The sequence below is a fragment of the Gorilla gorilla genome, chromosome 2 (assembly GCF_029281585.2).
Source record: "Gorilla gorilla gorilla isolate KB3781 chromosome 2, NHGRI_mGorGor1-v2.1_pri, whole genome shotgun sequence".
Lineage (NCBI taxonomy): Eukaryota > Metazoa > Chordata > Mammalia > Primates > Hominidae > Gorilla > Gorilla gorilla.
Window position 1 is genome coordinate 29,716,847 of NC_086017.1, and position 24,263 is coordinate 29,741,109.

The 24,263-nt window shown below is 39.5% G+C and overlaps 1 protein-coding gene across 3 annotated transcripts in view; it reads right to left on the minus strand.

Annotated features, from left to right (window-relative positions):
- Positions 1 to 2,525: 2,525 nt before the first annotated feature.
- The window catches only part of EFHB (EF-hand domain family member B), a 57,208-nt gene continuing 35,470 nt past the window's right edge, over positions 2,526 to 24,263 (minus strand). For 2 of the 3 annotated variants that reach the window (XM_055383263.2, XM_004033712.5), the window contains 7 exons: positions 22,454 to 22,537; positions 21,808 to 21,875; positions 19,712 to 19,866; positions 11,445 to 11,652; positions 7,420 to 7,632; positions 5,569 to 5,750; positions 2,526 to 2,858 (listed from right to left, as the gene is read on the minus strand). In XM_055383263.2, coding sequence (XP_055239238.2) covers positions 2,685 to 2,858; positions 5,569 to 5,750; positions 7,420 to 7,632; positions 11,445 to 11,652; positions 19,712 to 19,866; positions 21,808 to 21,875; positions 22,454 to 22,537 — 1,084 coding nt within the window. In that variant the 3' untranslated portion in view covers positions 2,526 to 2,684. The remainder of the gene's footprint in view (positions 2,859 to 5,568; positions 5,751 to 7,419; positions 7,633 to 11,444; positions 11,653 to 19,711; positions 19,867 to 21,807; positions 21,876 to 22,453; positions 22,538 to 24,263) is intronic. The other variant, XM_055383260.2, reaches the window with a different exon arrangement.

Sequence of the window (24,263 nt, forward strand, 5' to 3'; positions counted from 1 at the left end):
AACAAGAAGCAATGGAAGCAATTCCTAGGCACAGAATTGAAGGGGTGCACTTGAAAAGAATATTGACAATAGACTGCTAAACAGCACCTGCACTCTATTCAGTCCCTAGCACCTCAAAGAATAATGAAAAGTATAGAATAGGCTGAGTAGGGAAGACAGATACTTCATAATAAAAAGTAATGACCAGCCAGGCACAGTGGTTCACGCCTGTAATCCCACCACTTTGGGAGGCCAAAGTGATGGATCACCTGAGGTCAGGAGTTCAAGACCAACCTGGCCAATATGGTGAAACCCCATATCTACGAAAAATACAAAAAATTAGCCTGCCATGGTGGCACACACCTGTAATCCCAGCTACTTGGGAGGCTGAAGCACAAGAATCGCTTGAACCTGGGAGGCAGAGGTTCCAGTGAGCTGAGATCGCGCCTCTGCACTCCAGCCAGGGTGACAGAGACTCCATCTCAAAAAAAAAAAAAAAAGTAATGACTGGGCTTCCGTCCAAAATTTCTAAATTGCATGAAGGAAATAATGTTTCAAATGTCGTGCTCCAATAAGAGAAGACAGTATACATAAAGTAGATTTTTAGGCCAGATATAGTAAATGCATAGTATCAAAATTAACTTCATTTCTTCCAAATTAGTTTAAGTCCATAGGTCATAAATTCTAGCTAATGTACACATATGAGCACCCTGGTAAGTTTCAAATCAAGGTTTCCTCCATTTCTCTCCTTCACTCAGATATCACATAATTTCTTCTATGGCTTCAGTGACATACAGATACTGGGTTGTAGAAACACAATTTTCACTGAGAAAATTGCTCTGAGATAACTGCTCTCAGAGCTAAGAATTGGCTTATTTCCTAAATTTGGTGGGAGCTATGAAATCTTGTATGCCTTGTTACATCTTTGACTTCCTAAAATTGAAGCTCAGCCCGCTGAGTCACTTCAGTTAAGTGACTATGAGTTTAAGAGCCAGGATGGACCTATGGTCTTCCCAGTGAGAAGCAGCTCAAGACGCAGCTGCTTAAAGGAAACACACCTCTCCCCAGGTCTTCCAAACACCTTGGCTGAAACTAGGCAGAAGCAGAAAAAAGGGAGAGAGAATTTCCTTGGATTTTTAACTCACTGGACACTAGATAATTTGATTTCAGTCTTGAATTACTTTGAATTTTATCTTCAGATTTTAACTGGCAAGGAAATTTAACATTTGGGTATTATTTATTCCTGTGAATTTGACACTAGAAAGTTTATTCAGATTTTATCATCTTCATGTTTATCATCTTTATGTTGACATTTTATTACCAGAGTATCTCATTTATTCTCATTGTAGAATTCTCATTGTAGAATCCCTTATACACTATGTTGGACAACATGACTGGGCATAAGTTGGAATGAGAAATAGAATAAAATGATAACTTTTTTATTTGTCAATGGAGTTTCCTTGATGTTGAAAACGTACAGTTCTGACCCATTTTATAGCCTACCAGGGACAAAATATAAAGAATCCACCAGTGGTAGGAGGAGGATACACAAAGGAACCTCAATTGGTACTTTTAGAGTAGATTTAGGAAAGTGAATCAGGACCATCCTGAAAGATGGCTTATCTCCTCCCTTAAGGGCAACGGCCCCATGCCTGCTTGACCATAGTTTGATGACTTAAGCCAAATGTGTTAAGAAAGCATGAGTTTAGAAATCATTTGGAAAAGACTGCTTATTCCCCAAACCTTATAATGTTTTCTTTTGTCTTGTTTTTGCTGTCTTAAAAGCTTTAAATTTGTGGTTTTTAATATATGGAAAGAGCTCCTCTAGCTGTATTCTTCATTTGTTCTTTTAAAGAATTAATTTTTAAAAGACAAGTAACTTTTTAATAGAAAAGGAAATGTAAGGAAGTCAAGATCCCCTTTTTTTTTTTTCTTAAAATTTTTCACCTGTAGCAGGCGCAGTGGCTCACACCTGTAATCCCAGCACTTTGGGAGGCTGAGGAGGGCGGATCACAAGGTCAGTAGATCGAGACCAGCCTGGCTAATATGGTGAAACTCCGTCTCTACGAAAAATTAGCCTGACATGGTGGCACGCACCTGTAGTCCCAGCTACTCAGGAGGCTGAGGCAGGAGAATCGCTTCAACCCGGGAGGCAGAGGTTGCAGTGAGCCAACACTGCGCCACTGCACTCCAGTCTGGGTGACAGAGTGAGACTCCATCTCAAAAAAAAAAAAAAAATCACCTGTAGTTCCATGCACAAGATCTAGCTTTTAGTCCACTACATAAACATGAATCTCCTTACTCTTGGTGTGTTACTACATTTTGATCACCTGTGACAGAAATTGCAGTTCAAATTGGCTTAACCAACAAAGAAAATTAAACTTGGCATCACAAATCACACTATGAATCCAGACGGCCAACTAAAATGGATGGAATTCTTAGGCCTACAAAACTTCTAATATCATTCTGAACTGTCTTTGCTGAGGCTGAATGTTAACTCTTCAATCACTTGTCAAGCTCTTAGGTGCTTTATGGAAAACAATAAATTTTAAAATCCAAAATCTAATTTATTAGCAACACATACAGGCATATGAGTCTTACCACTGTGAACTCTAACATAATATCTAAAACCAGAATGGATTCAACATTTTAGATAAACACAGAGTTAATAATTCTTTTGCTTGAATGAATGAAGTCCAAAAATATCACATGGGTGTTTTATACTTGATCCGGTCTGCATGCCGTAGCTCATCTAGAACATTTCTGATGTTCTCAACACAAACTTCTCCTCTGTGATGCTTTTTTGTTGCAAGATTCCATACATTTTCAAATTCTTCATCAGAAAGTTTGACACCAATGTTACACAATATCTCTGCAATCTAGAAAAAGGCATTTAAAATAGACCATGATTTATATGTTTTAAAACTTGTAATGAAAAATATCTTTATAACATCTAAGACTATGGATATTTTTCCAAAAAAGTATGTGTGAAAAGTATGTGTGTGTATGTATTTGTGTGTGTGCATGTGCTTGTATATATACACAATGAGAAAATATCAAAATTCTAATACTGTCAGCTCAGGAATAATTTTGTTATTATGAATATGAGGCTGTTCAAATACACTAGCCAATATATAAAGTTACTTTCAACTTTAAATGTCTCATTATTTTAAGGAGAGGTAGCAAAATTCAAGTAAAAAGAGTGAAAAAAATAAAGAAGACTTGCTAGGTTTGAGTTCCATTTCAGTCATTTATTGTCATTTTGGTCTTGTGTATGTCACCTAAGCCACTTGAACATTAGTTTTGTTTATTTATTTATTTATTTATTTTTGAGACAGAGTCTCACTCTGTTGCCCAGGCTGGAGTGCAGTGGTGTGATCTTGGCTCACTGCAGCCTCTGCCTCCTGGGTACAAGCGATTCTTCTGCCTCAGCCTCCTGAGTAGCTGGGATTACAGGTGTGTGCCACCACACCTGGCCAATTTTTTTGTATTTGTAGTAGAGATGAAGTTTCACCATGCTGGCCAGGCTGGTCTTGAACTCCTAACCTCAAATGATCCACCCGTCTCGGCCTCCCAAAGTGCTGGGATTACAGGCATGAGCCTTTAGGCATGGCCAAGTTTTGTATTCTTTAAAATACAAACATTTATAAATGGCCTGTTGGAACTTTAACTATGTGTGCAAATGGCAGATAGTGTACCCATGATTAAGAGAGGACACTAAAAGCCAAGCACACTGAAAACCAGCAACCTTTGGTTACAAATAATCTCTCTACAGTGATAATTATTAAAACAGATGAAGGCGGGGGAAAACATGCTTCTTATGTCTTAAGAAAAATATAGGAAAGGAAAGTAAGAACTAGTAGCGGGAAGAAACAATAGAATGAGTAGTGGGAATAAAATATGTGAAAACAAAATTTTAAAATGAAACTAAATTTAAAAGAAGCATTTACTATGAAGCATTCAGAAAAAAAAACAAAAAGGGAAATGAAAAGGTTAGAAGCGAATAGCCAAAGAAATAAAATAGTTGCAGAATACATCTATTAAAACAGAATCTGAACAATTAAAAAATCCCCTAGAAATGATGTACCCTTGTGGGAAATTAGTGTAATTAAATACAAATTAAGTACTATTCAAATACAAATCAAATTCTGAAATTCAGAAGAGCAGAGCTGCTAGCAACTGCAGCTATAAAGCAAAAACACAATACCCCTATGCATAGCTGCTATTTTCCCCACCCACTGGTAGTTTAAAAAGGCCCCTGCAGAGTGAGCTCAGGAATGGTTTGAGTCAGTCTTGAGCATCCCAGACCTTCTCCCCTGCTTCCTTCCCCACTCCTTGGAGGCTTTGCTCCAGTGGTTTGGCATTCTATCAGTAGTATGCTGACTACCTAACATGTCTACTGAAATCTATCCATCCTCAAGTCAACATTATTATTCCAAGCAGGTCTTTGACTTCTTACTTTTTGTCTAGAATTGTGGGATAAAAGATGACTTCCTAGTTAAAAGGATGACTTCCTAAAGGATGACTTCCTTTAGGGGTTATGAAACAAGCAGGAGATTTCCGTTTCTTTTGGAAACCCTAAAGTTCTATTTCATAGGCCTTTCAGAGTGATTGAGGAAAGTGAAAACACAATCTGAAGGTCTTCTTCTTTGACCCGCAGGAAGGATACCAAGTTCCTACTTTGGGGCCAGTAAGCAAACAACAGCCTCTGTCTCTCCTTCCTCTCTGTCCTGCCTCTGTGTGAAAGAATTGCTGGGATGCATCTGCCATTAATTCGGTTAGTATTTAATACATTTCCAAGCCATCAACCCTTCATCTGAAGTCCGAAAAGACATCGTATGTCTTTTCCTATATCATTTCTAGCTCCAGCTATGAAGGTTCTGAAGAAGCAAGTACTCCCTGAATTACACCTGCTTTCCATAAGCACAGATGTAGACAGGCTAGTCTAACTGAGCACTGCTATCAATCTCTGGCCCTCAGCACCCCAGTGGCTATTCAGACCTAGCTGGTTTTATAACCCTAGCTTTATAACTCATCTAGGAAGAGGAACATCTCGGATGTGGGCATCATGTTTTCTGAGTCAAAAATAAATAAATAAATAAATAAATAAGACAGATGTATTACCTTACCTGTGTTGTGGCAACAAGACAGAATATTTTAAATCAATGCTTGTCACAGATAATCTGAGACATATGATACCAGTGGACAAGAAGGGTAGCAAAGTGATCATCCTCATGCCCACTCTTAGTTCTAGAGGCCCAAGGCCATCAGGATGCTTACATAAGGAAGGGGTTGATCCTGTTCCTTTTCTCAACTAGAATAGTATTAAATGTTTTAGAAAAATATTTTTCTTCTTTACGTGGACCATATTGAATGTAAAATATGAATTTGCTCTTTCTGTCACAGCATAAATTCTACCTCAAGAATTGTACCAGATGTCACAACCAAGTTGAGGATTATTCATCAAGAATCCTATACTTGGGGATCCTGTAGACTTTTGTAAATATAAAAACTCAAGTTTTTAAAAGTCTAAAATAGTAGTTGTTGATAGAGAAAACATTTCCATTTTTGTATGCTTATATGCTATACCTCTTCTTTTGATCTGGTCTTGAAGAAGTCTCTTTCAAACACTCCTTTCTGGGCGAAAATGGTAGGATATAGTAGTGAATATGCACTACCTTCTTCACCATAATTAGTTCTGTCACTGATGCGACGAATTCGGGGAGCAGGAATGTCAGATCGAATGGTTGGAACACCACAAATGGGGTAACCTAGGTCATTGATGAGGGAAGAAAACATTCTAAAACAAAGCTGTGTAACACAGTAGCCACCAGTCACATGTGCATACTGAGCACTTAAAATGTAGCTAGGAAGAATTTTGGTGTATTCCAAATGTAAAATTCAAACATTTTAGTACAAAAAAGGAAAATATTTAACAATTGTTATATTGATTAGTTATTGAAATGATAATATTTTGAATATATATAGTATTAAAATTAATTTCACCTGTTTCTTTTTTTTAACATGACTTTTTTTTCTTTTTCTTTTTCTTTTTTGAGACAGGGTCTCACTCTGTCACCCAGGCTAGAATGCAGTGGCATGATCACAGCTCACTGCAGCCTTGAACTCCTGGACTCAAGTGATCCTCCCACCTCAGCCTCCCAGGTTGCTGAGACTACAGGAGTTTGCCACCATGCCCAGCTAATTTTTGTATTTTTTGCAGAGACAGGATCTCACTATGTTGCCCAGGCTGGTCTTGAACTCCTCACCTCAATTGATCCTCCCACCTTGGCCTCCCAAGATTCTGGGATTATGGGCATGAGCCACCATGCCCAGCCTGGTTTTGTTTAACGCTAAAAAGTTTGTAAATACATAGATGACTTCACTTTTATTTCTATTGGACAACACAGTCTAACGAGAGTAACAAGATTTCATTACTCTAGAATGTATAGCATGTCTATAAAAATCCAGTTGAGAAAAATATGTAAATCCTCAATCATGTCCTTATTCCAAGGATGTGATCTTGATCAACATAAAATAGTTTTTCTAAATCACCAATATTCATCATGCTTCATATTGATATATGGATGTTATAGGTTGAATTGTCTCCTCCCAAAATTTATATGGTGAAGTCCTAACCTCCACTAACTCAGAGTGTGACCCTATTTGGAAATAAGGTCTTTTCAGGTATAATTAATTAAGATAAGGTCATACTGGAGTATGGTGGGCCCCTAACCTAATATGGCTAGAGTTCTTGTAAAATGGAGAAATTTGGACACAGACATGAAAATGGGGAGAACACCAGGTGAAGATGAAGGCAGAGATCAGGGTGATGCTGAAGAAGCCAAGTGGTGCCAAAGACTGCCAGCAAATCATCAGAAACTAGGGAAGAGGCATGGACAGATTATCCTTTACAATCCACCAGAGGAACCAATCCTGCTGACACCTTGCACGTCAAGCCTCCAGAACTGTGAGACAATAAAATTCTATTAAGACACCAGTTTGTGGTACTTTGAAACAGCAGCCCCAGCAAACTAACACATGGGGAATGAATATGCAGAGAAATGTTATGTAAAAGCTCTTTAAATATTCGAAGGCAGATATGTATGGAGCTAAGAATCATATGGTTTTAAAATCGTCTAATATTAATACTTGGTGGAGTCTGAATTACTACAATGTATAACATTCAATGTTCTGATCTATAATGGTTTCCATTTCATTAATATATAAAGAATCATTTTACTTTGGTCATCATTGGCAATTCCGTTCAGTCAACATTTATATGTGGGCCTCTCCTCCCCAGGTAGTTAGAATATGAATTAAATGCAAGGTACAAAGCTTTGGGAAACTTAGTCTAACGGAGAAAGGCAGGGGACAATGCAAGGACAGACAGAGGACAGTTTGTTGATGCTTTTAAAACTTGACAAATAAGTGACATACAAGTAGAAGGAATGGCTCCTACAATTGCATTGATCTCAGAAGAAGTTGTCTTATAGTAGTTGGAAACTTTATCACTTGGTCTCAGAAGTGTCCGGAGAGTCTTTTCTGTGCTTCCTGCTTCTTTTAAGACAATATCTTCTGGCTTTATGAGGAGAGTTGGTTCAGGTTCTTCAATATTAGCCTCAGTAGGGTTTACACAATCTGGTTTTCTACCTTTAAGGAAAATAAATGAAAGAAAAAATGCAGGAATACATTACTACTTAGTGCTTGCTGCTCTGTAACAGGATAAGTTTTCCCATCTAGTCTCTTCTTGCTAATGGAAACAGCTGGCATGACCCCTCCACTGACCCAACACCCAACTGTGGAAGAGTAAGTTCAGGCCAATGTCATATGCCAGGAAATCGGAACATGGCCTAATGTTTTCTTCTGCTACTCCACTCACTTTATTCTAGAATAAAGCTTTGAAATATGAGAGACCAAATGTAAACATAGAATCCATTCATTTCTTTTCTTAAAAAAAAAAAAAAAATAGAGCGGCCAGGCACGGTGGCTCACACCTGTAATCCCAGCACTTTGGGAGGCTGAGGTGGACAGATCACCTGAGGTCAGGAGTTCGAGACCAGCCTGGCTAACATGATGAAACCCTGTCTCTACTAAAAATATAAAAATTAGTCAGGCATGGTGGCAGGCGCCTGTAATCCCAGCTACTCAGGAGGCTGAGACAGGAGAATCACTTGAATCAGGGAGGCAATGGTTGCAGTGAGCCGAGATTGCGCCATTGCACCCCAGCCTGGAGGACAACAGTGAGACTTCGTCTCAAAAAAAAAAAAAAAGCGTATTTTAATATTTAACTTGAACTACAGAGTTTTTCCTAGCACTATGAACTAGGGAGAAATAAGACAAGACATGCTTGTAGTGGAAAATTCCACATCTACTTGACTGGGGGGAGCATGCACTACAACATCAAGAGAGATGATAAGAACTCACTGTGAGCTCAAGAACTGTTTCTACAACTAACTCCTGACAAGTCAGTGTACAAAAGAAAACCCTGAGATAGAACTGAAGTTGTAAGACTCTGTCCTCTTTTGCAGATTGCTTTGCTGAGCCAATTCTGAAATTTAGGAATAAATTCCTGCTATCTTTTTCAGAGCTGGTTACTACATATATACCACTAGAGAGCGCTGTGGTGTTTCCATCTTTAGAAAAATTCTAAAGGTTCTGCGGGAGCCCAAGTAAGGGTTGCAAAGGCAAGTGACCTGCTGGTATTAGAGAAGGGTGGATACCGTGGCAAACTAGAAAAGACTTACCTCTCTGAAGAACACATTCCTCACCGCAACCCCACCTCTCCCCACACTCAGTTCCTGCCAATTGCTGCTCTGAAAATTCTCAGGCCCACTGTTCCAGATCCTCTAACCCTCCACCTCACCAAAAGTAGAAATCTGGACAAAGTTTGAAAAAGAATTTCTCAAAAAATTGAAAGATTACTTACCCACTTTTCTCCAAAAGTCAACAGTAAGATAGAATTTCATATCAGAAAAATTTTGGCAGAACATTCCTGGGCCCCCTCTAGACCTACTGACTACAAACTTGACAGTTTCTACCCTAAAATCATAGAAGATGAAAATCCTCAAAAACTCCATTTAAAATGGCTGAAGAAATCAGCATCCAAAAACCAGAAACAATTTGAAGAATTATCTGGTCTGAAATAAGCTTTTGCTTTCTAACACTACTTCATGAGTTGTGCCAAGAAGGAAGTTCTGTCACCCCTGTTTATAAAAGGGCTGGAGTAGAGCTGTTTTCTATAAAAAGCTTCATTAGGTAGGGAAGATTCTGATGCTTTCCTAGTGGGTAGAATAGAAAGGCTAACCCATAAGGGCTCGCATCATCAAGAGAGACCAAAATTTGGTTTTGACTTCACAGAAAGGCATGACCCAAGAATAAAAGTGAAAATAGTAGTATCTCCACTTTTTAGAAGAGAGACATCCCGAGAGGAAATAAAAATGTAAATATCTTTTTAAAAAGTTGAACCTCTACTAATTAAGATACAAAAATTAAGGTAGGCTGGATGCAGTGGCTCATGCCTGTAATCCCAGCATATTGGGAGTCTGAGGAGGGAGGATCCCTCAAGCCAGGAGTTCACAACCAGCCTGGGCAACACAGCCACTCAAGAGGCTGAGGCAAGTGAATCACTTGAGCCCAGGAGTTCAAGGCTGCAGTGAGCTATGACTGCACCACTGCACTCCAGCCTGGGCAAACAGAGTGAGACACTGTCTCAAACAAAAAAAAAAAGCAAGGCAAATGAGGTATTATTATAAACCAACTAAAGTACAACAATGTAAGAATTTTTGTTTGAAATAACACTCAATGGTAGTGAGATTGGAGTAAAACCTCACAGACTTAGCTGATAAAATTGCAAATCAGTAAAATCATTTAGAAAAGCAAAATGAAAATAGAGTTACTTCTGAGACAATAATAACATTCATAAGAAATGAGAAATAAAAAGCTGTTTGAGATATGATCATTATAGCATTATGCATATCACTTTTAAAATATCTAGAAACAGCCTAAATTTCATAGAGTGAAGAAATGGTTTAGTAAATCATAATATGTCAGCATGAGGGAACTGAAATGTAGTTCATAGAAACCAAAAAAGCATTTCTTCATTCCTTAGAAATATGAAAGCTGGCTGGGCATGTTGGCTCTTGTCGGTCATCCTAGCACTTTGGGAGGCCAAGACAGGAGGATCACTTGAGGCCAGGAGTTCGAGACCAGCCTGGGCAACATGGTGAAACCCTGTCTCTGCTAAAAATACAAAAAATTAGCCAGGCATGGTGGCACACACCTGCCATAATCCCAGCTACTCTGGAGGCTGAGGCACGAGAATCACTTGAACCCGGGAGGTAGAGATTGCAGTGAGCCAAGATCACACCACTGCACTCCAGCCTGGGCAACAGAGCAAGACCCTATCAAAAAAAAAAAAAAAGGAAGAAGAAGAGAAATGCGAAAGTTCAATTTTGAAAAGCCTTATATAGTATGTTCAGTGTTATTTTAGACATGCTTAAAATATATACATATACACATATGTATATATGTATATCTATATATGTAATGATACAGAAAGATAAAATGTAGGCCAGAGGTATCCAACCATTTGGCTTCCCTGGGCCTCACTGGAAGAAGACTTATCTTGGGCCACACATAAAGTACACTAACACTAAGGACAGCTGATGAGCTTAAAAACAAAATATCACAAAAAAATCTCACAGCGTTTTAAGAAAGTTTACAAATTTGTGTTGGGCAGCATTCAAAGCTGTCTTGAACCAAGGGTTGGACAAGCTTGATGTAAACATTATAACATTTGAATCAAAAGTAAAGATTATGCTGTTTTTCCTTTTTATACAAAATTTTTTAAATCTAATTTTATGTCAAATTGTATGTTTCCTGGGAAAGGGAACTAACTACTCAGATAATCGTTTTTAAACAGGTTTCTGAGAAACTGTCTTTTATATTTTGAGCTTCAGTGTAAGTTTTGTGCTTTTAATTTTTTTGAATAAATAATACATGGTTCCAAACTCAAAAGATACAAAAATATAGATTAAAAAGTGAATCTCATTGCCACCCTGTCCCTCAGCCATCCAACTGCCTCTTCCTGGAAATAATAAACATTATTGATTCTTTCCTACACTACTACAGATATTCTATGCATAAACAAGCAAATAAAAACTATGTATAAATGTATACTTTTATTTTTCATATAATATTAAAGTTGAATATAGCTGAGCTCTTAGAAAAATTAAAATACAGAAGTCCATTTAAGAATTCAGCAAATGGCTAAGCATGCTGGCTCACACCAATAATCCCAGCACTTTGGGAGGCCAAAGCAAGAGAATCCCTTGAACCCAGGAGTTCAAGGGCAAGTAGCACCAGCCTGGGCAACATAGTGAGACCTCGTCTGTATTAAAAATAATAATAATAAATTTTAAATTTAAAAAAAATAATTCATCAAACCTTCAAAAATTAAATACCTTTAATAATGACCCTCTCTTCATACTCTTTAAGAAGCATTTTGTCTTTCCAGTTAAGAAAATTTGCGAATTCCAGATAGTTAATGAAGCCATCATTATCCACATCACAGTAGTCAAATAGCTGGTCCAGGAGCTTGTCATCTAAACTCAAGTTGGCCTGGTCACAAGCTTCCTGCAGCTCGGCTTTATCTATCATCCCATCTCCCTTCTGTTATACAGGAAGCAAAAGAACATAAAATGGGAGTTGTCTTCAAGAGCAGAGTAGGCAACATTATTTAGTTTAAGAAAAAAGAAATAGCTTCATCACATAAATTCAAATTTGTCTCAATTTTCACAGAAGAGGAGTCAAATACGCTGGTTAGACCGTGGTAGAGCATTATTACCATGATACAGGCTTGAAATTTCATATGACCAATAGGTGTGTACTTTTGACAGCTCTCTACAATTTTTATCCTTACAAAGTTTTTAATACCTTCTGTGTTTTAACCTGGCAATAAATGGCCCTTCATTTCATTGCCTGTTATTAAGGAGAAATTGGGGAGATAGTTGCAGGACAAGTTCACGGAGGTGGGTTCAGAGACAGTGGTCTGGTTTTCATAACACTCCTGTGGGCAAGAGGGAAATGCTACCAATCTGATGGTCAGCCCCATTGAAACAAGTAACACTAAGATTCATTCTGGTAAGTAGGGGGAGGAGGGTGGAGGGAAAAAGTCTCACCTCCTTTCAGACAGCAGTTAAAGACAGAAGTACCTACACTGAGTATGAACAGAGGGAAATGTGTAAGGGCTCTCAGCAGAAACTGGCTGATTCACTTGGGAGATGAAGGGGCAGAGCACACAATGTTCGTTAAGGAAGAATGTCAACAGCTGGGACATCTTAGCACTCAGTCCCTCCTGCAGTCTATCAAGCCAACCTTAAATCCATTCAGAGATGATGGCAAAGGTCCCAGTTTTCTTGTTTGTTTCTGCAGTGGATTCTGCCTGCTATAAGGGAGCTTTGGCCCCCTCACAGAGACTTCCCTGAGAGGAAATAACTCCCAGGAGGAATCATAAATGAGTCACTGCGTAGTATTTAAGCTCTTACTGCCCAGGACTGGATTTACAATGCTGATGGAGGCAATCCCCTGGAGAATGAGAAACTGACTCGATGAATTATAAATTCTTGCAGTCAGACCCACAGCCCTGGAAAACTTCCCTACTTAACCCTTGTATTCAAACAGAATGAGAACGTAAAACATATGATCTTGACAATACAGCTGCAAATGCCCTGGATTAAAGCAGACTCCTTTATAAAAGTCTCTACTACAGGCCAGGCACGGTGGCTCACGCCTGTAATCCCAGCACTTTGGGAGCCTGACCAACACGGAGAAATCCCGTCTCTACTGAAAATACAAAATTAGCCGGCGTGGTGGCACATGCCTGTAATCCCAGCTACTCGGGAGGCTGAGGCAGGAGAATCGCTTGAATCCAGGAGGCGGAGGTTGCAGTGAGCCGAGACTGCGCCAATGCACTCCAGACTGGGCAACAAGAGCGAAATTCCATCTCAAAAACAAACAAAAGTCTCTACTACAACCAAAAATGCAAACCCACACTCATCCTAGCTGAAAAGCAATGTGGGATGTGGCTGTTGAATCAAGAGATCCCCAAAACTGAAACAGATGCTGTCAATGATAAATTACCGCCTAATATGCAGGGCTTTGTGTGCACTGAAAACACTGGTGGTTTGTTTCATGGAGCTACCATGCCACCACCATGCCACTCAAAATCAAAGTAAATATTTCTTACTTACTAGTGCAAAGCCATTCTCTCCCTCTGCATCCTTAATCCCTCCCTCCCCCAAGCCCTGATCTCATCTGCTTTAGGGAGAAAGATGATTAGAAGTAGGACCAAGGGCTCCAGGTCTTCAAGAGGGATGCATCTGTTCAGTGGGGTGAGATTCTCACATTTTTATGGTTTGGATACAGTTCCCAAAGTCATCATCATAGTCAGTCCTGGGAGAGGATGGTAGGGAAGGATGTCCGAATTCAGTTAATGGGGTTTGGGCAGAGTTTGCAGAGAAGAATTAAAGATAACCATGTATTATTGCTACGGCTTCCAAGGCTGAATGTTTAATTGGTATTGATGCTTTCCATGTCTGTAGAGTGAATGTTCATACGTGACAGAGTGGATTATCCTGATCAAGAAGAGCCAGGTATAGACAATTGTTATTACCTTTGGGACCCCATAACCCTAATGACTCCTTTGAGTTACAAGTCTATAACTGGTGGTTTTGCCAATTAGAGCCTCTGGAAAAGAAAGGCAACCTTCACTTGGAGGTGCACCGTGAAGTTTAGGACTTATTGCCTCCCTAACATAATTACCAGGTAGACCTCTTTTGAAAAGCAGCTATTAGCCTGTCACTGAGCTCTTCTGGAAACTGAACACTGGACCCAAGGAGGCCTTCTGACTCTCCAGCCAATAATCATTTTGAGGTCGGCCAACTTGGACTCAATGACTAACAAAATGAAAAAGGAGCAAACAAGCCTCATATGTCAAATGGAAATGGCATATTCAAGAATGCAGCCAGCCCAACCCCAGTAACATCTCAGCTTTACGTGTAAAAGAGTAGCAATATTTTTGTTGTTGTTATTGCTGCTGCTGCTGCTGCTGCTGCTGCTGAGACAGGCTATCAATCAGTTGTCCAGGCTGGAGTGCAATGGCACAATCATAGTTCACTGCAGCCTCAAACTCCTGGGCTCAGGTGATCCTCCTGCCTCAGCCTACTGAGTAGCTGGCACTACCACTCCTGGCTAATTATTTGTGTTTATTTGTAGAGATAGGGTCTCACTATGTTACCCAGGCTGGTTTCAAACTCCTGGCCTCAAACTATCCTCCTGCCTCAGCCTCCCAAAATGCGAGAATTGTAGGTGTGAGCCACCACACTCAGCCGAGAAGTGATCCTTTAGAAAAAAAAATTTATTCACCACTCTGTCACCTGAAGCAAAGCCACTGGCTCAAGAGGACCCTCAATTCACAGAACCTCCTCTAAATGCCTGGGCCTGTTTCACTTATAGTCTGGCTGAGCTGAAACCTGGTGGTCTTCACTGAGCTAAACTAAAGGCCATTCTCATGGCTCTGGCAAATACTCCCCTTGATAAACCTGTTATATTTTTACTGACTCTTGGGCTGTTGACTGTGGCCTACCTATTTGGTTGGCCACTTGGAAAACAATAAAATAGCAGATTAAAGACACCCCTTTAAGGGACTGCAAACTATAGGACAAAAATTATGGCTACTGATTGAACTATCTGGGTAGTTCATGTAGATACTCACCATAAGCATGGGAATGATTGGAATCAAGCTGCTGATCAAGCCTGAACCATCCAGATTGCCAACATTGCTGCCTGTACATACATGGCAACACACCCCCATTACACACAGAGCACAAGGTAAAGAACTCCATGTTTCGAATGCAGAAGCCACCACTACATGCCAAACTTGTGACTGCCAGAAGTTGACTCATTTGTCTTACGGTGAGAGAGGACACATCACACATAGGGATCTCCCTCATGCTCCTGACAGACTGACTACAGTGAACCTCTGACCCCTCCCTCCTCAGAGCTATTGGTGGTGCCACACCAATATTGACACATTCAAGTTATGGAATTGCCATTCCAGTCCAATCATATGGGTCTAGTCCCAACAGTAGGACCCATAAAGTTAAGTTAATCTGGGTTGTGCGTTTTGCTTTCTGGAACATTTTCAGTCTGTCAATGGGGTGCACCCTATAGCACAAAAGCTATTCAGCAATGAGCTATTAGTCAAGGTATTCAATGAAGCTTTCTTACTCCCTACCATCCATTGTCATATGGTATTATTGCGCATTGGAATGGCCTTCTCAAAAACTGTCTACCTCTCTCACCAGCTCCTGGTGCCCACATCTTAGTAAAGCTGTTTGGTCACTCAATGCAGCTGTCCCCAGAAAGGACTCATTCTATCTCAGCTGCTTCCTGAATAATAATCAGAATAAAAGGGGCAGGGGTTATAAAGACTTATTTTGAAAATTGGCGTTACTTCCATGACCATTCCTGGACATGGTGCAACAGTACCATGCAACAGCAATCCCGGGCCAGTAGGGTTGGTCCGCCCTTTTGGTAGCAACCAGGCATAAAAAGGATTCTAGGAGGTTCAAATTTAATTCTATTTCAGCCTCCTGATTTTCTTGTTGGGTTTACATAATCCTTGATCATAAGGATAATAACCATTTGGTTGAGTATACCTCTCAAACATCAGTGTGAGAGCTGGGAGCAGTAGCTCACATCTGTAATCCCAGCAACATGGGAGGCTGAGGCAGGAGGATCATTTTGAGGCTCAGAGTTCAAGCCTGCAGTGAGCTATGATGGTGCCACTGCACTCCAACCTGGGCAACAGGTGAGAATCTCATCTCATCTCTAAAATAAAATAAAATAAAATAAAATAAAATAATAAGATAAAATCAGTATGTTCCATCCCAGTAGCTATAACTTCACCTTTTTCCCAATCATATTCTCTATTTTCTTTTTTTTTTTTTTTTAGATGGAGTCTCACTTTGTTGCCCAGGCTGGAGCGCAGTGGTGTGATCTCAGCTCACTGCAACCTCTGCCTCCCAAGTTCAAGCAATCTCCTGCCTCAGCTTCCCGAGTAGCTGGGATTACAGGCATGTGCCACCATACCTGGCTAATTTTTGTATTTTTAGTAGAGATGGAGTTTCGCCATGTTGGTCAGGCTGGTCTCGAACTCATGACCTCAGGTGATTGGCCTCCCAAAGTGTTCGGATAACAGGCATGAGCCACCATGCCCAGCCCATATTCTCTATTTTCACCTAGACCTTTTGTTAGGAAAGGTCAGATATAAGAGGGACCAGGGATTTCTTAGAAAAGTTCCAGAGATCTGTTTTATTCTCTTTTATGCCTGACCTTTCCAGACAAAAGTTCTAGGTGAAAACAGGAGGTAAATGGGAAAAAGGTGAAGTTATAGCTACTGGAATGGGATACCCTGATTTTGTGGCAATAGGGGGAGAGCAGCAACCGAGCTCTTGGAGAGAGAACACTTTAGACCCAGGATGTTCAGGGGAGTGAGGGACATCATGATATTTTGTTTTTTAGCCCACTCCTGAAGACTGCATCATAAAGAAAAATGCCTTAGTGCAGCTCTCTCAAACTGTTGGTGACACCTTAGTTTTAACTGACTGCCAGGCAGTTCTGACCACAATTTGAATGACATCCACCTCAACTTTACCAAGAAATCTATTGGAAACAGCAGAGAGCGACCCTAGTTCCTGCACCTCCACATTGAACACCTTTGGGTATCTTCCCCAGCCCCATTTGCAGTCATTCCACAAGGTGAGCAAATACCATCAGCTGGTGGCGTGGACAGACAGGAGGTTGGACTTACTGACCTCATGCAGCCCCTCCAAAAACAAGGACTATACACAATTATTGAACCTAACTGAGAATCCTATAGCCTAGCAGCAAAATTTATTTTAGGAAACTATTCTAGTTTTAAGTTAACAATGTTTACATATTGACAACAAATGTGCTGCTTAAGTGAGCACAAATCTACACATCCTTAATTAGACAATTAATTAAAAGAGAAAATCATCAGCTGACTTGCATTGCTAAGAACATCTGTCATGAATTACATAGTCTATGATAGCTAGGAGCGAAAATCCCTGATTGCAACTCTGAGCTTATCATAGTACTTGGGCCTCACTCTACTTCAGTGTTGTGTTACATATGTTCAACAACTGGCTTTTTGGCAGTGTGGTGGAAAAAAGCCCTGATTTGTAGCAGGGGCTGCTTTCCATGGTGTTCATACTCTCATCATGGTAATTTCTAGCTACCATTGTGATGTCAACTGGCTTGTAAGCTTGCTGCAAATTTAACAGTATGCTCTCTCAAGCCACCTGTAGCACGCTACTGCTACCCAATGTGTAACTCTCCCTCTAGATTTTCCATTCCCTAAATGGAATGTCTACACATTATCTGGAATAATGCTTGATGTATTATGATTACTCAATAAATAACAGAATTAATTTCATAAGCCAAGAAGATTCATTTAGAAAATCATAGTTTATTTGCTCTGTTGTGTTTTGTTTTTCCATTAAATTAAATGTGGCATCCAATAATATAAGATTTAAATAATCAAAAATTAACCTACAGCTGTACTAGACCCACATCTTATTACCCTCTCAGAAAAAAAGCTCCTTACGGTGACTGAATGCTACATTGTGCATATTGAGTTAACTATTAAAAGGTATATCAAGGCCAGGCGCGGTGGCTCACACCTGTAATCCCAACACTGGGAGGCCGAGGCAGGCGGATGACCTGAGGTCAGGAGTTCAAGACCAGCCTGTCCAACATGGTGAAACCCCGTCTCTACTAAAAATACAAAAATTAGGGTGTGGTGGCAGGTGCCTGTAATCCCAGCTACTTGGGAGGCTGAGGCAGGAGAATCGCTTGAACCTAGGAGGCGGAGGTTGCAGTGAGCCAAGATCACGCCATTGCACTCCAGCTTGGGGGACAAGAGCAAGACTTTGTCTCAAAAAAAAAAAAAAATATATATATATATATATAGTTTTTATATATAAATGTTTATATCTATATATTATAAATAATATATAAATATATATATAATTTATATTTATATATCAACATATATTTATATATAAGCATATATATATATATATATATGGCATATCAGCATTAAATAATTCTCAGTAATTTCCTCCCTGCCTAATTTATCATAAGGAATATGCTTGGGCCAGGCGCGGTGGCTCAAGCCCGTAATCCCAGCACTTTGGGAGGCCGAGGCGGGTGGATCACGAGGTCAGGAGATCGAGACCATCCTGGCTAACACGGTGAAACCCCGTCTGTACTAAAAGTACAAAAAAATTAGCCAGACGTGGTGGCGGTCACCTGTAGTCCCAGCTACTCGGGAGGCTGAGGCAGGAGAATGGCGAGAACCCGGGAGGCAGAGCTTGCAGTGAGCCGAGATGGTGCCACTGCACTCCAGCCTGAGCGACAGAGCGAGACTCGGTCTCAATAAAAAAAAAAAAAGGAATATGCCTGGTGGTTTACTTAGATAATCAACAGCTATTAAGATGATCATCTTTCCTTTAATTACATTTAAAATGAAGAATTCTTAAAAGCAGGGCACTACGTATTATGGCAGGTTCTCTTATTCATGTGACTACCATTATTTATTGAGTTGGCTCCAAGCTTCCTGGTAACCAAAGTAAAAAGGTGTGCATAATCAATACAAAATACATGCTATCCATGAGATAAAAACCAGTCATCAGATACTTAGATGAAGTGCAATTATTTCCTTTGTCAAGACTGAGTTTCTTATAAGGAAGATGCATCTGACAAAAATAAAAGCCTCATGGGCATACTAACAAAAAATATGCCACGTTTCAATGGCAGTTTCTTATAGTGCTCCTCAGCATAAGCTAAAGGCAGTGCAGCTCGGTAAAAACAATTCTGTGATGGCCTAAAATGATGCGAGGCAATTATGTAGCCCTAGATTGATCTGATTTTTTTCAAAGAATAAAATTTAGAGTAGCTTGAACATTGAATGATCTTACACTCTCAAAACTAAAACCACACCCTGCTCCCCAGGGAAAACACATTCTAAGCTTGACTTGGACCTAGAATGCAGGTACTCTGTGTACATATTCAGATTTAGGTGTAGATTGTCAAGTCTTCCCCAGGGATCCCCAGTGCTACCCATTGCCCCTTGCTCCCAGCACACTGCAGTTTAATAATCCATAACAGTGGTTCTCAAACTTGAATGTGCATCAGAATCACTACAGCGCTTGCAAAAATTGCTGGGTCCCACCCCGGAGTTCCTGACTCAGTATTTTCTGAAATGGGCCTTGTAATGTGCATTTCTAACAAGTTCCCACGTGATAGTGATGGTGGTAGTGGAACTACACTTTGACAACCAATAATCTACAAAAGGGGTCAGCAAATGTCTTCTGTTAAGGGGAAAATAGTAAATATTTTAGGTTTTGAAGGCCATACAGTTTTTGTTGCTACTACCTAATTCTGCATTCATAGTGCAAAAGCAGCCACAGACAATACTGAAAACAACACAGGCATGATTGTGTTCCAGTAAAACTTTACTGACACAAACAAACAGTGGGCTGGATTTGGCCCACAGGCTATAGTTTGCTGACCCCTGATCTACACCAAACTGCTGGGATCTGTAAGCCCATGCATTACCAAAAAGCTCTCCCCCATTACTGGCCTTGTCATAGTGCCTGAAGGCTGCCAGCAAAGTGTCAAACTTTTGGTAATTAACTTTCTTCAGGTGATGCCGAACTGCTGCAATCAGGGCTCGCTGTCTATCCTTGCCTCGAAGATATTCATCTGGAAGTCTATTATGGATGAGATCACCAACTCCTATTGAAGAGAGAAAAAAGTTTTTTACATAAATTTAAAGTGTTTCTATATTATTTCTATCTTTTAAAAAAAGTGAGAGATCTAGCAACCTCTGTGAATGAAAGAAACATCTAACTCTGACATGATTATGCAGCATGTCAGAAAATCCTTATGTACTCTAAAGTACATAAATTAATTGATAAAAATTAATATTCCTGTTTTATGTTACCTCTCTGCTCCAGAAGAAAATCTAAAAGAATGAATTTTGTGTGGACATCACCAACCGCACTCAACTGTCAAGTCTTTTCCCTAGACAGTGAAGTTCTTGCTTGACTACCTCTTGGCCATTTGTCTACAGTGCTGAGGATCTGAAAGCTAAGGCTGATTCCAGGTGGGGACCACTCAGTGTGCCTTGGAACTGACTAAACTGGGAGAGCCTTGTAAAAATTAAACTCAAATTATCTACCCTCTCCTATGTGAGTTTCCAGTTGGCCGTCAGTCTGCATACCAAGTTCCCATTTCTCAGCCTTGCTTCCACTCATGCCACCACCAGCACTAGAGGCCTGCCTCCCTTCACAGCTCCATTAACTAAGAGTCCTGACCCACACCCCAACTAGAGTTGACCATGCTGCTCCAGATGTGGCGGCTCGGTGGATATTGCCAGAGGAGACCTCCTGCCTCTGTTCATTTTCCCTGGCCTACACACATCTCCCATCTTTCTGCCAGGACTCTCAGCTTTCTCTTACTTTTTTAATTCATCAATTCATGCTATTAATATTGATGAAAGATGTCCTATGTGCTGGACCCTGAGGATCCAACAGACAGCAAGACAGAGCACCCACCAGCATGAAGCTTGCCCTCAAACAGGCAGAATTTACCATGACTACCTACTTCTTTTTCAAGCTAATTGATGGTTTCCTAATCATCCCTTACCCTCTTCAAAAGATATTAAAGCCTCTAAGATGGATAGGCATCCACCAAACATTAGTAGTTTGTGTAAAAACAGAACCCAAATACAATTTCCTAATGTAGTAATTAATGGTGCTCCAAACCACTGTCTTGCATAAGCTCAATAAATATTTATTCTACCTGTCAATGAGTTGACTTTAGCCAAAACATTTTTCATAGTGGTTCTTAAACGTTAGTGTATATAAGAACCTACTGAATCAGAATATCTAGGGCATGGGTCCCAGGAATGTGCAGATTTAATAAACTCCCTGGATGATTTTAATGCAGGTAGTCTGCAGCCCATGTTTTGAAAACCACTGATATACAGCCCAATCCTGATAAGCTGTAGCATATGTTTCCCTTTGGATATCTGCTGTTTAGATTGCCTAGAAATAAAGACAAAATCCAAGTAAGTTTCTTCTGCTACTTTATGTATTGATTGATTGATCAACTGACTGGCTAGGGCTGGCTGGTAGGAAAAGAGTGGTTCTTAATTATGTGGTTGTAGAGTACAGTGCTTTCTCATATTTGAATGTGCTTAAAATTCACCTGGAAATATAGTTAAAATGCAGTTTCTGATTCAATAGTTCTGGGATGGGGCCTGAGATTCTGCATTTCTAAGGAGCTCCCAGGGGATGCCAATACTGGCAGTCTGCAGACCACACTTTGAGAAGTTAGGACTAGGACAATATCCAAGTTAATTAAAAAGCTGCCCCATTTCACTTTGGCTTGTTTAATATAGGCCATATTTATTTTTCCTAAATAAAATTCAAAGCCTTAACTACACTTACAGTACTTATTACAAGGGCTTCCAACTGTACCTATTTCAAACATAATATGAAAAAAAATTTATTTCTGTGTTATACACTTTTCTCATTAATGTTAATGCAACATTTTAAGTCTTTAAAATTAGGAGCTTTGAAATAAGGAGATGGTGAGCTTAACTGCATAACTTTGTGGGGATTTTGTTGCTGTTTGTTTGGGATTTTTTACAGAGAAAGTGTGTATATTTACCATATTCCTCAGGACGGAGACAAGCTCCAAATGTGCAGTCTGGGGGAACATTCATTGTTTCTGCAATGCTATCAAAGAAAACAAATCCTTAGTTAAAATACCCACCACATGGCATCTCTGGAATTTAAAATATGTTTGCCATATGTTCTTAGTAGACCATATTTTATCTCATAACCAAATTATGAAGATCAAACAAAAGTTCTCCAATAGATCTTTTGTCTGATCTTCCACTTGCATTAACAATGACTGAATGTTTTCACCCTCTTTCAGGAGCCCAGAATTACAAAGAAAAAACAGAACACATTCAAAGCAAAATTACCGAAGTATAAATAGAGAGCAAGACAGACAGACAGGAAAGACAAAGAAAAATATAAACACAGTAAGTTAAATCTCTGATATCACAGAAATAATGCTTTATGCAAAATTATCCCTCTCTCTTCTCCAGTGCCTTCTGCATTTTGGAGAACTCACTGCTTTCCTGGAATCCCAAATTCTATAGATATTAACAGATTAACTGATTAACAATAAAATAATGATTTTCTTATTTAATAGATAGAATCTAATAGGCACACCAACAGTTACCACAAGAGTATTTTTTAAATTCTATGCAAAGAAACTATCAATTTGAAGTTAATCATTAACTTACGGATCTAAAACTCTTCCAAGTTTATGTTGAAACTTTTCTTTGAAATCATCTGCTCTTTTGGATACAAACTTAGCTCCTCTTTTCCTGCAAAATTAGAACATTATCAGGTATCTCTATTACCTAAAGTATTCTTGGCTGCCAAATACACATAAGGTGAAGAATACCATAGTATCATTAGGCCTTCAAGGAACAAATGTAGTTTCAAAAGAAACTCTCTGCTAAAAAGAAAGTTTTATGTGTTCATTTTTCTTTCATTTACACTAAAATAAAATAAACCTTGATTAATGAATAAGGTAAGCAAACAATATTTTTAGTAAATAAAACAAGGTGTTAATATCACTATTGTAAGTGTAGCTCCTGGCCGGGCACAGTGGCTCACTGCTGTAATCCCAACACTTTGGGAGGCTGAGGTGGGCAGATGGCTTGAGCTCAGGAGTTTGAGACTAGCGTGGGCAACATGGCGAAACCCTGTCTCTTAAAAAAATACAAAAACTAGCTGGGCATGGTGGCATGTACCTGTAGTCCCAGCTACTCGAGAGGCTGAGCTAGGAAGATCGCTTGAGACTGGGAGGCTGAGGTTGCAGTGAGCTGAGATGACGTCACTGTACTCCAGCCTGGGTGACAGAGTGAGACCCTGTCTCAAAAAAAATAAAATAAAGTAAGTGTAACTCGTAAAATTGCTAGAAGAAAATTAAGCATCAGGCCAGGCACAGTGGTTCATGCCTGTAATCTCATTACTTTAGGAAGCTAAAGCTGGAGGATCAATTGAGGCTAGGAATTTGAGACGAGCCTGGGTAACATAGTGAGATCCCATCTCTACAAAAAATGAAAATAAAAAAAAAAATTTAGCATCAAATAAATAAATAGCCAAAGGATATAAACAAATAACTCACATCTAGTAAGCAAATACATGGAGAATTTATAATACTCTCTAGTAATAAAATAAATGTAAAATAAAAGAATAACAAAGTGCCACTTCTAACCTAGTAAACAAGCAAATATATATAAGCATATTGAGAGAGAAAGAATATCTAACTTTGGCAAAAAAATATGGTAAAACACTTACAGATTGCTAGTGCAAATTCCTACAGTTCTTTTGAAAATAATTGGGCAATATGAATCAAAAAGCATAAAAACACTCATGCCCTTTTATCCACATCTGGGAACCAATAATAATGATATAATCCAGATAGCAATTAAAAATGTAGAAAAGAGCCTGGGCACGGTGGCTCATACCTGTAATCCCACCACTTTGGGAGGCTAAAGTGGGCAGATCATTTGAGGTCAGGAGTTCAAGACCAGCCTGACCAACATGGTGAAACCCCATCTCTACTAAAACTACAAAAATTAGCCAGGTGTGGTGGAACACGCCTGTAATCCCAGGTACTTGGGAGGCTGAGGCAGGACAGTCACTTGAACCTGGGAGTCAGAGGCTGCAGTAAGCCAAGATCATGCCACGGTACCCCAGCCTGGGCAACAAAGTGAGCCTGTCTCAAAAAAAAAAAAATGTAGAAAAGTTATATGTATAAAAAATGTTTGTAGCCTCATTGATGACAACGGAATAAAGAAAAGAATCAAAATGTTCAGTTGTGGGGGGTAATTAAATTCTGTCACATTAATAAGAATACACTGCATGCATTTTCAATGCTGGCATATACAGCAATATATAATTATTTTATGTTAGGTGGAAAACAGGATATAAAATGGGATTGCACTCTGGTAAAAACTATGCAAAAATCTACATAGGGAGCCACGCTAGGAAAAAATACATTAAAATGATAATAATGGTTGAATTAAAGTGAACAGGATT